Source organism: Equus caballus, chromosome 24 (assembly GCF_041296265.1).
Source record: "Equus caballus isolate H_3958 breed thoroughbred chromosome 24, TB-T2T, whole genome shotgun sequence".
NCBI classification, from domain to species: domain Eukaryota; kingdom Metazoa; phylum Chordata; class Mammalia; order Perissodactyla; family Equidae; genus Equus; species Equus caballus.
In genome coordinates this window covers 20,314,396-20,330,835 of record NC_091707.1, presented here as the reverse complement: position 1 = coordinate 20,330,835, position 16,440 = coordinate 20,314,396, and the positions used below count along the sequence as shown (strand labels likewise).

Below are 16,440 nucleotides of genomic sequence, written 5' to 3'. Positions count from 1 at the left end.
TATCAGATATCTCAAGAGTCCGTTGCACCCCTATGTTCATCGCAGCATTATTTACAATAGCCAAGACGTGGAACCAGCCTACATGCCCAGAAACTGATGATTGGATAAAGAAGATGTGGTACATATACACAATGGAATACTACTCAGCCATAAAAAAAGACGAAATTGGCCCATTCACAACAATGTGGATGGACCTCGAGGGCATTATGTTAAGCGAAATAAGTCAGTCAGAGAAAGACGAACTCTATATGACTCCACTCATAGGTGGAAATTAGCATATTGATAAGGAGATCTGATCGGTGGTTACCAGGGAAAAGGGGGGGTGGGGGGAGGGTACGGAGGGGGAAGTGGTGTACCCACAACATGACTAACAAAAATGTACAACTGAAATCTCACAAGGTTGTAATCTATCATAACATTAATAAAAAAAAAAAAAAAAGCAAAAAAAAAAAAAAAAAAAAAAAAAAAGATGATGCTTGGTCAAGTATTTTCAAGAAAAAATTATTTGATCTCTCTACCTCACACAATATAAAACAATATCTAGATGGAATTAAAAACCTAAAAGTTTCAGGACAACCTATATAAGTATTGGAAGAAAATAAAAGAGAATATTTATACAGGCCTTCTGAAATGAGATATAAAATCCAAAATCCATACCAGAAAAGATGGAGAGACCTGACCTCTTAAAAATTGACTTGTAAATTACAAATTAAAATGACAAATAAATGCTTTGCTACAAATAAAAATTAAAAGACAAGTGACAGATAATATTTGCAATACATATATATACACACTTTACAAAGGATTAGTATCCAGAATGCATATGAGGATTTCTCCAATCAATACGAAAAAGATAGAGCCCAGGAGAAAATGGTCAAGGGATGGTCAAGCAGGTGATTCACAAAACTATAAATAATCTATAAGCATATGAAAGAACATATGCTTTATTTGCCCATTAGAGTGGAAAAAAAAGATTCATAATATCTTGTGTCGGTAAGGATGCAAAGACACAAGCACTGTCACATACTGTTGGAAATTTGTAAAATGGTCAAAGCTTTGTGGAGAGTACTGGCAAAATCTATCAAAATTTAACATGTATATATCCTCTGATTACCCAATTCTTCTACAAATCTATCCTCCAGAGAAGCTTCCATATTTGTACAAAGATGCATCTACAATGATGTTCACTGAAATACTGTTTTAAATAGTCAGAAAGCTAGAAACAACCTATATGTTTCATCAACAGGGGAAGGGTCAAATAAATCAGGGTATTACTGAATAGTATGCAGCCACCAAAAGAAAGAAGTATAGACCCATATGTACTGAAGTGGAAATATGTCCAGAACATATTACTAAATGCAAAAAAAGTCACAGAATACTTAGAACTTGATTCTATTATGTAAAATGGTATATGTTGTTATATATGCAAATGCATAGAGAAAAGATCGAAAGCAAACCCATAAAACTGTTAGCAGTGGACGTGTTCACAAAAGGGAGTGGTGGTAGGGCTGAAGTGAAAGCAGATTGACATGATTATTCTATGTTCTTCAGTATAGTTTGAATCTTTTCCAGTGAGACTACAGCCATATATTACTCATGTAATATATTTGCATAATGAAAATATGTAGGTGTCATAATGATTTGTTTTGAAAACTAAGTCCTTCACAGAACAACCGTTACATATACATAGTATATATATGCTATATACTATACATATAGTATAAACTTGACATCACATTATTGGATTCAAATTACTGTTCTGTTCTCACTTGAGAAATTCCAGTTTAAAAAGATACATTCATACCACTGTAATATACTCAAATTCCACGATGTATTCTGGCAAAACAAGGTCATGATCAAAGACAAACCACTTGCACTGCCGAATGCTACAGTCACAGTTTCTTTGTCCCATGATGGAATCTAGAGTAAAATCAGAAACAAAAACAAGCACAACAAACACTCTTCAAAATGAAACATCATATATTTTGCTCATTCTTACGTAGATTAATAAACAACCAACTCAGTAAGTTCCAATTATTATGCTATTGAGGGGTATTTCCTTCTATCTTCCCACCCCCGTAGTCAGTTTCCAAATTCTGTAAATACTTACTGGGAGTCACGCTTTCACTACATAGACTAGTAGGGTCTAATTTTATTCATATCCTTTTCCTTTTCACACTTTTTTCATTTCTCTGTTCAATGTATGTCCACATAGTTTTGCCAAATGTACTACTCTAAAACCTTTGTTGTTAAAAATTGGGTGAGTTTTTATCTTTTGAAACACATATTATATGTAACTTATAAGATATATGTGTGTGTAAAATATAAAATAAAGTTTTACAAAATAAAATACCTACACACACACACGTATAAATGTCACTGAAGTTGGGAATAGAAAGATTGAAGCTCAGTAGCAGCTAGGGACAGATTTTGTAGGAAAGTTTACAAACTTTGTTAGGTAGAGGTTAAACTGTAAGCATCTGTATTACACAAACATTTTGTATTCAGACAAAAGAAAGCACATTTCTCTTTATGGCAGACATACTTAGTAAATATTTTTGAGGAATGAACACTGAATTAACCATTGGATAGTTAGCTCGACTGATGGAGTCCTCTTCGTGAGCCTCAACACTCTGGCCAAGGAAAACCTTTGTAATGAGGAGGATGCCTAAGTATGAAAAAACAGAAATCCTTTTTAACAATAACTCATTTTAGTAATTTTCCAATATCACCTTCCTTATTGTCCCCAGGCTTGACTGTGTGTTCTTTAGAGGGAGAGCTCCTGGCCATCTTGTTGCCACTGTAGAGTGCACAGCACAATGCTTGATCTAAAATAAGAACTCAGTAAATACTTGTTGAATAAATGAAATAGTTATAAAAGAGGATTCCTGTGATTATATCAAGCAAAGCTTTACAGAAAAGTAAGAAGGAATGAACAGAATAAGTTTGCAATGTTTTTTATTAAGTAATTTAAAATAAGAAACTTTTTGTGGTTATTAACTGGGTAAAAATTCATTTCTGTGTCATCTGCACTTAGTATAGAGCTTAGATATAGGAGGCACTCAGTACATGTCTACTGAATGAATGAATATTTCTTTTCCCTTTAGATTCTTAAGGAACCTTGGGATTCACTCAATCCTAAGGATCTCTGGGAGTCACTGTATCCTACAGGGTAACTTCTAATCACTAAGCATAAAACATTCAGATGACTTTTTTTTTTTTTACTATGTAAAGTTATAAAATGCAATTTGAGAGAACCTAATTACTTTGGAAAGCATATTCCAGGAGGATCTAGAAAAACATTATGAAGTATTCCATAAGATGGGAATGGAGAAGAATGAGAAAAAGAAGCAAATGGTTTTTTCAAATAAGAGTTCTTTCTAGATTTAATAATCTGCTTAATTTTCTGATTATTATTAATTGAATGAAAGACAGCAAAACACACATAGTTTAGTTCAGTATGAATCACTGTAGCAGAGCCATAGTCTGGAAGCTAGAATATCACTCTTATAGAATTACGTTAAGCACATTTCTGACTACCCAATCTTCACTAGGTCGGATAGTGAAGACTAAAGAACAAGTGTCACTTATTCCCCGACCTGATCAATTCTCCGTATTATATGTTCCTCGTAACACGCACTAATACTTCATCTTTGTAGCTTGTACGATAATTGTAGTTTTACACTTATTTGCGTGATTATTAATGTTTGTAAGCACCATAAAGGAGAAACTGTGTCTAGTTTGCATAGACTGTGCCCCTATCACCCACCAGGTGCCTAACACAGAGAAAGCATTCAATAAACACCAGTGGAAGTGAAGAATGAGCAGTGGACGAGGGTGGGCAGGAGAGGACACGATGAGCTGGTCTTTTTCCCCCATCTTTGGGTACCAGGGAACCTCTCCCAGAAGTGTCCTACAAATTGGCTCGTGTGCTTTTATTTACATATATATTCAAGATGCAAACAAAGTACTGATGATTGTGAACAAACTAAAATCCCCAAAGTTTATCTTCTTTAAGGCAACTTACAAAGCAATCTATACACTTCACAAATTGTCTTTAGCCAATTTTAGATTTATAATCAGATTTTCTTATCATCTTCTATCATGATCATTAAGGACAAATAAGGCCTGCCTTCCTGAGTGCTTTATATGATGATTATTGCGTAAAAGAGCCAAGTTCTCTTTTCTCTTTCCTATGAATCCGGGGTGTGTGGTGGTGTTGGTCGTGTGTGTGTGCATAACATACATATATGTTAAGTTTATTTTTGGGACACAGCGTAATGAACAAAAGCAGACTGTGAAAAGTGTTTGTTTCATATAAGTTGGGTTAAGTATGAGTAAGAAACAAGTCTCATCCTATTAATGCAGACACATAATAATCACTCAGTAAATATTTGTTGACAACCTGACTAAAGTAGTTGATCAGAAAGTCATGTATCACTACACTGGTAAATACTAACAAAATAGGTTTTAGAAAATCTTCTGGGTTGATAAAGGCAAATATTAAAAATGTTACGAAAATAATAAGTTTGAAGGCTGAGAACTTAAAAGTTCAGAAATACTATATATTTGTATTACCATGTCTGAAGAGCTCGTGTTCAAGAGAGTTTTTCTTCTCATCCTTGTACTTTTGCTGTAGAAATTCAATTCTGGGACACTCACACATACTTAGGCTGTTAGCAAGAATAACAGCTTCTTTTCTGAGAGGCAGCTGTAAAGAAAAAACAAAATCTGAGTAATTTTACAAAATTGACACTACTTCAATACAGATGGTTTATTATTTTATGTTTACGTGTCTGGGCAAAGAAAATGCAGGCCAGGCTCGCTGAAAAGAAGTAGAAAACCTTCAGGTGCAACTCCATTCTGTAAAGCCATTCATATATTTTTAATTTATATGCAAACAGATTTATGAAAAGTGATATAAAACAATATTTGTTCCTGTAAAAGCAGCCAGAGTCAAGACTGACAACACCGTGTGGGGCAGGAGCTACAGTTTTACACGTTTTCAACGATACTCCACTAGTAATTGTGCAAATTCCAAAAAGAAAATCATGTGGGAATGAGATATTACATCAGTGACATTTCTCATGTATATGATACATTGCATTGTGCTAAAGCATGGAAATCTTAGTTTTCATTGTGACTAGATTTATTTCGTGAATGTATTTTATCGGAAATATTCATATTACTTGTTGTGAAAGCAGTTCTAAAAAGCAAACAAAAGTCTCTATCTTTAGCAGTAAAAACAACTAGAGCTAAGAAATTATATGATCCATCCAAGGAGAGAAGTAGAAATTGGCAAAGTCATGATTTAAACTCAGGTCTATTCCTCCTTGTCACTATCTCAGAGTTTTAGAATTATGACTAGTTTAATGTTAGTAGCCAAATTATCCAGAAATATATCTTTTCTATAAATGCTAAATTGCCTATATATTTTTTCCTATTGAAACCTGTTATCCAAAGAGGTTTTTAAAAAATAAATACTAAATGTGGCTATATGACCACAAATTCCACATCCGAATAAGTAAAATTTTCTCAGATTTCCAATGAACATCACTAAATAATCCATTAGATACAAGCTATGTGCATGGCATTGTGAGGCTATAGCATGGTCTTGTCCCAAATAAGAGAGAGGAAGATGGAAACTGTCCAATAATTAAAAATAAAAGGCATCACAAGATGTGTCAGATAAGATATCCTTCTTTAACTGAAGTGATTAAGAATGAGCTTGTAGCGGTAACAAGACTGTGGCTAGTCTTCGAATAATCAGAAATTTTAACGGAAAGTGTTTTTAAGAGGAGATATATTAAGGTATAGAAACAGGGGTGATTGCCATCCATCCATGTATCCAACTATCCGATCATTCATTCATCAAATCTTTACCGAGAATCTATAAACGAAGTCCCTGCCCATGAAGACTTGTAGAAAAATGCACACAAATGATTACATTTTAATGTTATATTAAATGTGTTTAATATGTCATATTACATTTGTTAATGTGCTACAATAAAAATTCTCAATTGATCGCTGCTTAATCAACTTCCACTTAACCAATTCACAGGATTAGGCAATATTTTCCATTCTCTCTACAACTCATAATATAACTCATGGCACTTTTAAAAATACTGATGGTACTTCTATTCCACTCAGTCGTGTTGTATGCTCACTAAAAGTCAGTTAATTTTGTTCCTAAACTTGTTTATACTAATTGTATTTGTTATCGAAATTATGTACATTACATAAAGCAAGGAAATATGAGAAGGAAAGAGAGTCGTTTCTATGAAAACTAAGTGGAAAGCTTCGGTAACGTTCCATAGAGGCTAATCATTACAAATGTCCATCAAACAGGTGTAGGGAAGGCCAATGCAAAAGTCTGTGGCAGCGAGGATCATACAAACTAAAACTACACGGGTTCTTGCACATAAAAAGATAGACAAATGAATGCAAGTTTATATGTTTTAAGTTATACTAAAGGGCTTTAAGTAAATCCTTTGTTTAGAGTTCTCTGTTTTACTCGACTTTTGATAAACCTGTAAACTAGATAAGAGGGCTTCTACTGTTTGAGAATTCAGGAAAGGCTGCACAGAGGAGGAAGTCCTTGAGCTGAGACCTCAAAGATAAATTTGCCACAGGGAAAAAGTAGGAAAAAGCAATTCATCGAAGGGAGGCAAGGCATTGAGGTGTGTTCAGGAGAATCCTAAGTAAAGTGCCTACTTCATTTTGGGACATGTGGTATATTTGGTAAAAGGCAGGTAGACTGAAGCTAGATGTGAGGGGCCTTGAATGCCAGGCAGAGGAATTTGGACTTCATTATCATAAGTAATGGGAAACTACTGAAGGTTTCTCATCATGAGCACAGTGTGATGTGCTCTATGAAAACAATGTTTTAGGAAAGATTACTTTATCTGTACTATTAAAGGTGGAAGGAATAGAGAGCAAGACCAAGGGCAAGGCTGCCTATAGGGGAAACTACTGGCAAAGATTAGAAGGAATGTTTGAAGCCGTGACAGGCAATGGGAATAGGGAGGGAAAGGAAGAATGAAGTGATAGAGTAAAGGAAGCATCACTGGAAATGGTAAACGACTAGGTGAAGGGACAATGGAAAAGGGAGTGGTCAAACATGATTCCAAGGCTTTGAACCTGGTCAGTGGAGGGAGTGACAGCGTTGTTAGTAGAAATAAGGAAAGAAATGGGGAGAGAGTTGCCTATGGGAAAAGATTAAAGTTTGGTTTTAGACATACTGTATAAGAAGATAAAGCAGACAAACCACACAGGAATGGCAGGCTGGGTGTCAAAGCAGAGACAGGGAGATGGGCTGGCTGAGGATGCACATTTTGGAGAAAGCCAAAATGGAATAAATGATACTCCCTATGGCTCTTGACCACGTCTTTGCGTATCAAAGAGAATATCTGATCTTTCCCACACCAGCCAGCCCTCTGCCTTACAAAGACACTGCTAAATTCTTCTAAACTGCTTACATGGCTCATCTTTTTAATCAAATCCCATCTACTAAATAATGCAGAACATAAATATTTATCTTTACCCATTATGTGCACATCATAGTATAGAAATCTAGTTGATCTGATCTACATGCTATCCAGTGATTTTTCTAGTCAATTCTATTCTCCCATTTTTAAGATCTCAACAATGAGAGTAATTGATGGTATGTGGAGAGAGAAGGGCAGACTAGTAAATTTTAGTCTTGTGGTGTATTTAGAGGCAAGAGGAGGGACAAAAAGGACAGACAGGACAATCAGAAAAATAGGAGGATAACAATAGTATAATATCATGGATGCTAAAGGAGCGTTTCAAAAAAGAAAGGCAGTCGATAGTATCAAATGTTTCAGACAATAATGGTAAATTTGACCAAACACTTTCCATGTGCCAGAAACTGGTCCAAGAAGTGTTTTGGTAAATTTTAACACTACATTTTATTTATCTAACATATCCAAAATATTATCATTTCAACATCTAATCAAAGAAATTATAGTCTTTTTTCTGTATTATGCCTTTAACAACTGGTGTTTATTTTAAACTTTCAGCACGTCTCAATCCTGGCTAGTCACATTTCAAATGCTCAGCAGCCCATGTGGGTGGTGGCTGCTGTCCTGGACAGACCCGTGCAGAAGGCCCTTGGGAGGGCTGGAGGTAGGGCACCTCCTCTAGGAGCTGCAGGGGATAAGGCACAGCGTCTGGCAGGCAGAAAACACGCAGAAATGTTAGCTCCATCCTTCGCCCACCCTCTGTGCCCATGACGGTTCACAGTTCTCTGGAATGACCCTGAGCCCTTCACTCCGCCTTCTAAAGCCTTCACTTCCTCACCTCCTTCTGACTTCTCCTCGAGCAAGTACAATGGGGGCACTCTCATCACACCACCTGCTGATGCCGCCGTCACCACGGGCCTCAGCTGTTGTGGTACCTCCCCCAGAAGTGCCCCTATCATCTGCTCCTACTCCCTCCAATCCATTCTCGACTGAGCAGCTGAAATGCTTTTTTGGTGATATTTTTATTGTGATTAAAAATACATAAGGTAAAAGCTCCCATTTTAATGTGTAAAATTCATTAGCGTTTAGTACATTCACAGTGGTGTGCAACCGTCACCACTATCCATTTCCAGAACTTTTCTTAATCCCCAAAAGAAGCTCTGTACTCATTAAACAATAACTCCCCATCCCTCCATCCTCCCCATCCCCTGGTAACCTCTATTCTCCTTTCTCTCTCTTCCAATTTGCCTATTCTAGGTGCCTCATATAAGGGATATTGTACAATATTTGTCCTTATGTGTCTGGCTTCTTTCATTTAGCATAATGTTTTCAAGCTTCCTCCATTTTGTAGCATGCATTAGAATTTCATTCCTTTTTATGGCTGAATAATATTTTGGTGTATATACCACATTTTTTTTATCCATTTATCCGTTGGACATTTGAGGTGTTTCTACTTTTTGGCTGCTGTGAATAATGGTGCTATGAACATTGATATACAAGTATCCAAGAACTTTCTAATGCATACCTCACTAAATCCTAACAACAATTCTGTGAAGTAGATACTATCTTCATTTTACAGATGGGAAGAAACAGGCCCAGAGAGGTGAAGTCATATAGCTGGTGAGTAGGATAGCCAGGATTTAAATGCAGCAATATTATCATTTTATGTGTGCCATGATGTGAAAGCACTGCTGTGTACCAGTGTGTTACAGCTGCCTCATCAACAGGGCAGAGAGCTGAGAGAGGTTGACTGGATATTTTGGAGCTCAGGAGTGACCAAGAATAAAGCAATATCAGCAGCAAGGTGGGGACAGTGAATTAGGTGGGGACGGCTGCAATAAAAGAGAAAAAGGGAAACAAGATCATAGCTAGAAAGCACAGCAGTGTTCAGTGAGTGGATTTTTTTCATGATGGAGAAAACCCTGACAGATTAAAGAAGTAGATTTTAAGATCATCAACAAAAGAATCACAACACTAAAGTCAGATGCCTTGAAAGATTAAAGAGATGGTCAGGCAGATAAAGTAATTAATGGACTCACTCTGGTATAATCCAAAGAAGGAAGATGCTGTACTTCCTGTGACAGCACTAAGCTTTTTGTGACACAGCACGTCTGCTATAAACATGGACAAAAGGAGTGAGAAGCCAACCACGCCTAACCAGTGGTGGGGCTTTATTCACTAGGAAGAAAGCATCATTCTGAATGACATTTTCTGCTACCTTGTTTGTTGCACTGTCTTTGAATCCTTTTTCAAGTATTTGTAGCAGATGTTTTTTCTTCACTGTAACTTCAGGATCAAAAACATAAAAAAGGCATTCCAGCATCTTTCGATAGCTCCTTAAGAGTAATTGAGACAAAAAAAGTTTGAGAATTGATTTCAAAAAACCTTAGCCATAGATAAGATGACCGTATGTCCTGCTAGGATATTTCCCATTTACACTGCATGCTCCAGTGTCATTGTTAAACCTCCAACACCCTCAGGCTCTAAAAGACCCCCAATGTGGATACACTACGACGTCATTCTAGTCAAGGGAGATGCATAAAAGGGAATATTTACTAACAATGCGTATTTTCAATATTGGAAAACAGAAAGACTTTTTCACAAAATAAAATCAGACTTTTGTAAAAATATTCCTTATGGAATTTGACTTCTTACTCTGAATCATGCATATCTTCATTGTCCAAAAACTTCTGGAATTTCTCTTCAAATTTTAGTCTCAGAATACGGTTGTTAACTTTGATGACACGTTTTACTGTCACACCTGTAATACCATATGTTCTGAAGTCCCAGGTACAAAAACGTGATATAATTAACTCATAGCAGGAATTAAACCTATATGGGAATACAGAATACATACAAAGAAAATAACAGATTTTTCTTAAAATATTGAAGAACACAAAGTTACACATGATAAAAATTATAGCTCATGCCTTATGCTTTTTGCTAAAGATACATCATATAGTAGCTCTGTTTTGGTTCAAACTGGGCACACATTAAATCAATAAAAGAGACACTAAACTTTGAAACTTAAAAATAATGGTTCTTTTGTTAATTATTATATATTTGTTCTGACTAAAAGATACGCTGGTTGACAATCCTCCATTACTGAAACACTTTCTTTTTTGGCTTCAGTGAAACGATATGTTTCTGGCTTTCTTTTTATTGGCTGGTCCTTCATGGTTTTCTTTGTTGCTTCTTTTTCCCCTGACAGACTTCTAAATGTTGGATTGCCCCAGAAATCGGTCTTTTGTTCTCCTCTTGTTTCCATGAACACTATCCCTAGGTGATTTCATCTGGTCCTTTGGCAACATATAAAAATATATTTATATGTATACACACACACACATACACATACACACACACATATACACACAATAAATTCCAACATTTTGTTTCCAGACTTTATCTCTACCCAACTTAGCCGGATATACCCAGATGTGGACATCCAACTGCCTACTTGATATGTTCACTCGCACATGTAATAGGCCTCTCAAACTTAACTCATCCAATACCTACCCCTAAACCTGCTCCTCTGAGGGTTTTCCACCTCAGCATACAGCACCACATCTAACAGGCAGCTTAGGTTAAAAACCCAGGAATAAACTTGGCCTCCTCTCTTCCTCACCAATATCCAATTCTTTGCTAAGTCTGTTTGGCTCTACATCTAAAATACATGGTGGGTGGGGAGATAAGATTGATGGTGTTTAAGGGTACAAACCTGTACCGAGTAGTAAAAAAGCCACAAAGATCTAATGCACAGTATAATGAATATAGTCAATAATACTGTACTATAATGATGTAATGTGATAAATATTGCTTCAATGGCAATCATAATACAATATATAAATATGTCAAAGTAACACAATATATAAAGTTTAGAAATTGTAACATGTCAAATTTATCAAATAAAAAATACATTCTGAATATGACCCTATTTCATCATCACCAACGTTATTACCTTAGTTCAAAACATCACCATCTCTCAGCTGGACTATCGCAATAACTTCATAACTAGGGATATGGAAGTGAAAGAGGCAGGGTCCCTCTCTCATGGAGCCTATATTCCAAGGAAGTTGGACAAAAAACCGAAACATAAATGAAGTCATTCCTAAACTGATGACTGATTTGAAGAGAGAGAGGCTGTAGTATGGAGTGCAGTGGGGGTTACTTAACATAGATCTTCAGTAAGAACTTTCAGAAAGGACGTTTGAGCTAAGAACTGAAAGACTCGGAGGGGCCAGCTATGTGAAGATCTCAAGATGACTGAAGTGCTCATTTACTCTCTGCTGCCCTCACCTGGCCATGTGCACAATAACTCTGGCCCTGTCTTAGCACAATATAGATTAAGACGAGATTGAAAAATGGATCAATCTGAAAAGGAAGTTAAGTGACCCTATATGGGATACATTGGCCTTTGATGAGATGTGTGGTCCCCACTGGCATAATCAACCAGGGCCTGAGCATGGGCGGACTAAGCTCACAGAGGTGAGCTTCCTGATGGGTGGTCTCTCCCTAAAACTAACATCTGAGCTCCTAATTTAGAGCATTTGCCTTTCTCACTAGCAAAGATTGAGCCAGTGCAGCTAGGAGCTCAGAGCTCCCTCAGAGCTGAAAAGTGAGCTGCCCAAACCAAACTCATCCCAGAGGAGCTCACAGTCTGGTAGAGGAGACAGATACAAGCAGAGTTACAAGCCAGCACGATGCTACAATCGGTTCAGAGGTCTGCCTACACACCCACATCGTCATGTGCAGCGGGAAACCTACAGTCTCATACAGAGGGATCACTTTCTGGGCCTAAATCAGTCCAAGTCACCCCTAAATAACATGTGCTAGAACCACAGAAGCTCATTATTACTTGCACTCTCATTATTGTTGTTATTATTCTTGCACTCTGACAGAAACTGGCATTTTATGTAAATAAAGTTGTTGTTATATAGTAACAAAAAGGTAATCAAAAAGTACCCTTGAGGGTAATCAAGAATAAATGGAAGTGATAAATGGACGATACCTAGCTTCTCGTCTGATCCCCCGGAACGCAAGACCCAGGAATGGCAAAGGAAACTCATGATGTGTCATCCTTTCAAAGAGCTTTTCTTTGAGAACTCAGCAGCTGAGCCCTTCCTTATATGGAATTCTTAGGGCCCTGGAGATAGGGAACCCTGGTGCTAAGAAGACATGGGCTCTCTGCCACCTGGGGCCCTAGAAGTAAAGCAATCCACTCACCTGACCATGTGGGGATGAGAAAACACCACAGAGTGCTGGAGTACTGCTGCAGGAGGGAGAATGGAGAAGTACCGCGACTGTCAGTATTAGCAATACCTCAGAGGGGATGACAACTCACAGCACTGCTGAAAATGTGCCGCATGCACTGGGGAGCGTGACTACTGAGGTATATGCGTTTTAGTCTGAACCTAAAATAATGACTCTCTAGCACTTCATATAAAATAACATCTCAATCTGCTACACCTCTCCTTCAACGAGTCCCATAGATATAAAGGCAAAGTTCAAACTACTAGCCCAGCCTGCGAGACCCTTAATGATCAGGCCTTGTCATGTGCAACTACAGGTAGTTCTCCAAATGTCTGTACTGTTTCCACACCCTTTCACACGCTGTTTCCTCTGCCTGGAAAGTCCTTCCTCTAATTCTTTGCATACTTAACTTTTATCTGTCCTTCAAAATTCAGATCAAAGCATCTCCCTCAAGTGTCCCCATTTCCAGAAAACTTTCTCTAAACCCCCACTCTGCTTTGATATTCACAGAGCTGGCCCCTCCTACCTTGTCCACACTTGCAATTATCCCAGAACTTATTACTGTTTCATTACCATCGTCTTCCATACCAGACTGCAGGCTTGATGAGAGCAGGCACTATGTCTTATTTGACTTTTACCCCTAGCACCTAGCATAGAGTCCAGCCCATGGCAGAAGCTCAGTGGATGGATGCTGAGTAAGTGAACAAAGTAGAAAAGATTCAAAGATTAATATGACGCAGTCTGTCTCTTCAAGAAAGGGACCAGTACAAGCAAAACTGCAATAGAGAATAAGATAGGAGAGATACAACTCAGTGCCATGAAGATTCAAAAATAATAATAATAATAATGATTATATGTGATGGAGATACAAGAAGATCTCTCACAAAAGAATGGTTCTAGATGTTGGCTTGCAGATAAAGTAAGTTTTGACAGGCAGTGATGGAGTGAGGGTAAGGGAAGCAAGACATCCTGGGTGAAGGAAGCAGAACAAACAAAACCACTTACGGACTCGGTATGTTCTAAGAGCAATGAGGCACACACAGTTTGTCTGACTCCGAAGGGGTCTGACAAGGAGTTAGGACAGTTTGGAGACCACACAGTGAAGGACACTGACAGTCATGGTGAAGAGTCTGAATGTAATTTGAAAGGTAACAGGTAGCTATAAGAGGCTTTTGTTTCGTTTTTAACAGAGAGCTGTCTGTGTAGGAAGCATGTCAGCAGGGACCATATGCAAAACCATTTAGGTATCTTTACTGATTAATTAGGAATAGTGCCTACTGCATACAAACACTGTGCTAGATGCAGCAGTAGCCTAAAAGAAGGGTTATCATGCCCTGTGTGCAGGTGATTTTGGTCACAATGGAGGAGAGAATAAATGCAAGAGACATGGAGGAGAACCTGTGGTCTTGGCCTCATTGGATGTGGAGATTGAAGGAAAAATGGAGTCAAGGATGGCTTTGATGTTTGCTGAGCCTCCATGACTGAGAGGATGGTAGTGCCACGAACAGGATGGGGGAGTCAGAAGGAAGAGGTTGCTTGTGGGCAGGAAGAGGAAAACAAAAACATAAAACTTAAGAACTAAGTATTTTCACATTACCTTGTCTAATGCTAGCAGTAATCTTTAGTGGTAGATTTAAATTTTTCTCATTTTTACAGATGAAGTTCAGATGGGTTAAATGATAGATTCAGATAGAGTTTGAACCTAGTTTTTCTGACTCTAACCCTACTGTATATTTCATTACTTCATGTTCCTTTTTGAATATGTTGAGTTTGCTTTGCCAGTTAAACATCCAGCTAGAAATGTCTAACAAGTAGAAATTCAGGGCTGGAGTAAAGGAGAGAGATTATAACTATAAGTAATTTTTGAAAGTGCAGGAATAGAAGAAACTGGCAAGGGAGAGTGTAAAAAGAAAATAGAAATTGTCTGAGTACAGAAACAAGAGAGGTGAAGTTACAAGGAAGGAATGGTTAACAGCATTAAGTACTGTAGAGGTTAGGAGAGTGAGGACCCCTCATTGCACTGGGTACCTCACTCTATTCAGTGGGACCTGAATTTGTGAGCATCCACAGCGGTGATATACATCATTCACTAAGATATTCAGTGACACAGAGAGCTGCCTACAAATGTTTCTAATATAGAAATGATGCACTCATTTAGCAAATGTAGAATGGATATATTTTTAAATGGCTGGAGCTTAATAAAGTCTATTCAAATGTACTTCAAAATCCTAAACAAGGGTTTAATAAATACTGCTAACTGACTTGCTAACTTACACCAATATCAGTATAAAATAAAAAGTTTATCTGCTGTAGCTCCATGAAATAGTACAGCATGAAATCGTTATATATAGTTAATTACTGAAAATCATTATATATACAAAAGTGAAACTGTTAAATGAGTATCAGTAAAGTGATGTGGAAATGTCAATTAGTAATCTATTGAGCTATCAATCCAGCCAGCCCTGTGCTAGATGTTACGATTTATAAGGCAAATGAAACATTATATTTGTCTCCAAGGAGCTTACAGAGGCATTTATACATTATTTTGTGGTGCTTTAAAGTTATTTCTTTAAATTGTAAATGCCCTGTATCTATAACCAGGTTGAAAGCTTCTCAAGCACAAGGGCAGCATCTTTGAGGCTGTGGAGCCCCCACTTGATAAATGTTGTCTGATATCAATGGATAACACAATTGGGAATACGTAGGTAAATAATAGGAATCTATAATGACAATGCTATAGTGGCAACAATCTACTCAACAAGCAAATCTCTGTAAAAGAGGGACTTTTTTAAGACTGAAAAATACAGCCCTTTTATTTAACGAAAGAAATGAAGCTAAGGAATATTGAACGATATACAATTAGAAATCTGCAATGCTCTATTGCTAAAGAAATAAACAGGAGTGATGTCAGCAACGTGGCAGATGAGCTGTTCCCTTTGTCTCTCCCCCTCTGAATTACAACTAAACAGACATCCACTGACCCACACAGCACAACAGGATACCTGAGAGACCCATGCAGCTATACATCTGAAGATGGATGGACTGGGTTTCTGGGAAGCAGTGGAGGTAGGTGAGTGCTCCTGTCCTCCTCCCCCAGCAGCAGCAAGCCGGGTCACAGGTCCTTTTACGGTGGCCGGTGCTACTCTAAGAGGAGGCGGGGACAGCCCAGACTGTGGGCGAATGCTATCCTGGCCCACGGGAGTGCACACTATGCTGCTGCAGCAGCACCAGTAGGAACAAGCCTGAGCGCAACTGTAAGCGGAGGCAGCAGCAGCCGTGTATGTGCGCATAAAAGCTACCCCAACCTGCGGGAGCACCCACTGTGCTCCTGCAGCCCCAAAGGATGGCCCCAGCTCAGACGCGGAGAAGAAGCCCCATCCACCGAACACAGCGGCCCATGTGACTGTCAGTCAAGGTGGTGGCAGCCCAGCACACATGCGAACACCATCCTGGCCTGTGGGAGCACCCATTGTATCCACACACTTCTAGCAGATGGGGAGGGATAAGAAACACAGCTCCTGCTTCCCCCCAGTGGCAGCAGGTGGTATCTGCAACCTGATACTACCACAAACGTGCCAGCAAAGGATTAGTTCATCAAACACCATGAAAAACTACAGTAACAATTTAGAGCAGAAGGAAAATGACAAGTCTCCAGAAACCAACCCTGAAGTTACAGAAATTTACAGTCTAAATAACATAGAATTCA

The 16,440-nt window shown here is 38.1% G+C and overlaps 1 protein-coding gene across 10 annotated transcripts in view; it reads right to left on the bottom strand.

Moving 5' to 3' along the window:
• The window catches only part of LRRC9 (leucine rich repeat containing 9), a 122,357-nt gene that overhangs the window by 68,539 nt on the left and 37,378 nt on the right, over positions 1–16,440 (bottom strand). For all 10 annotated transcript variants that reach the window (XM_023627830.2, XM_023627826.2, XM_070249824.1 and 7 more), the window contains 5 exons: positions 10,140–10,316; positions 9,703–9,820; positions 4,579–4,711; positions 2,546–2,668; positions 1,805–1,920 (listed from right to left, as the gene is read on the bottom strand). In XM_023627830.2, the coding sequence (XP_023483598.2) occupies positions 1,805–1,920; positions 2,546–2,668; positions 4,579–4,711; positions 9,703–9,820; positions 10,140–10,316 (667 nt within the window). The remainder of the gene's footprint in view (positions 1–1,804; positions 1,921–2,545; positions 2,669–4,578; positions 4,712–9,702; positions 9,821–10,139; positions 10,317–16,440) is intronic.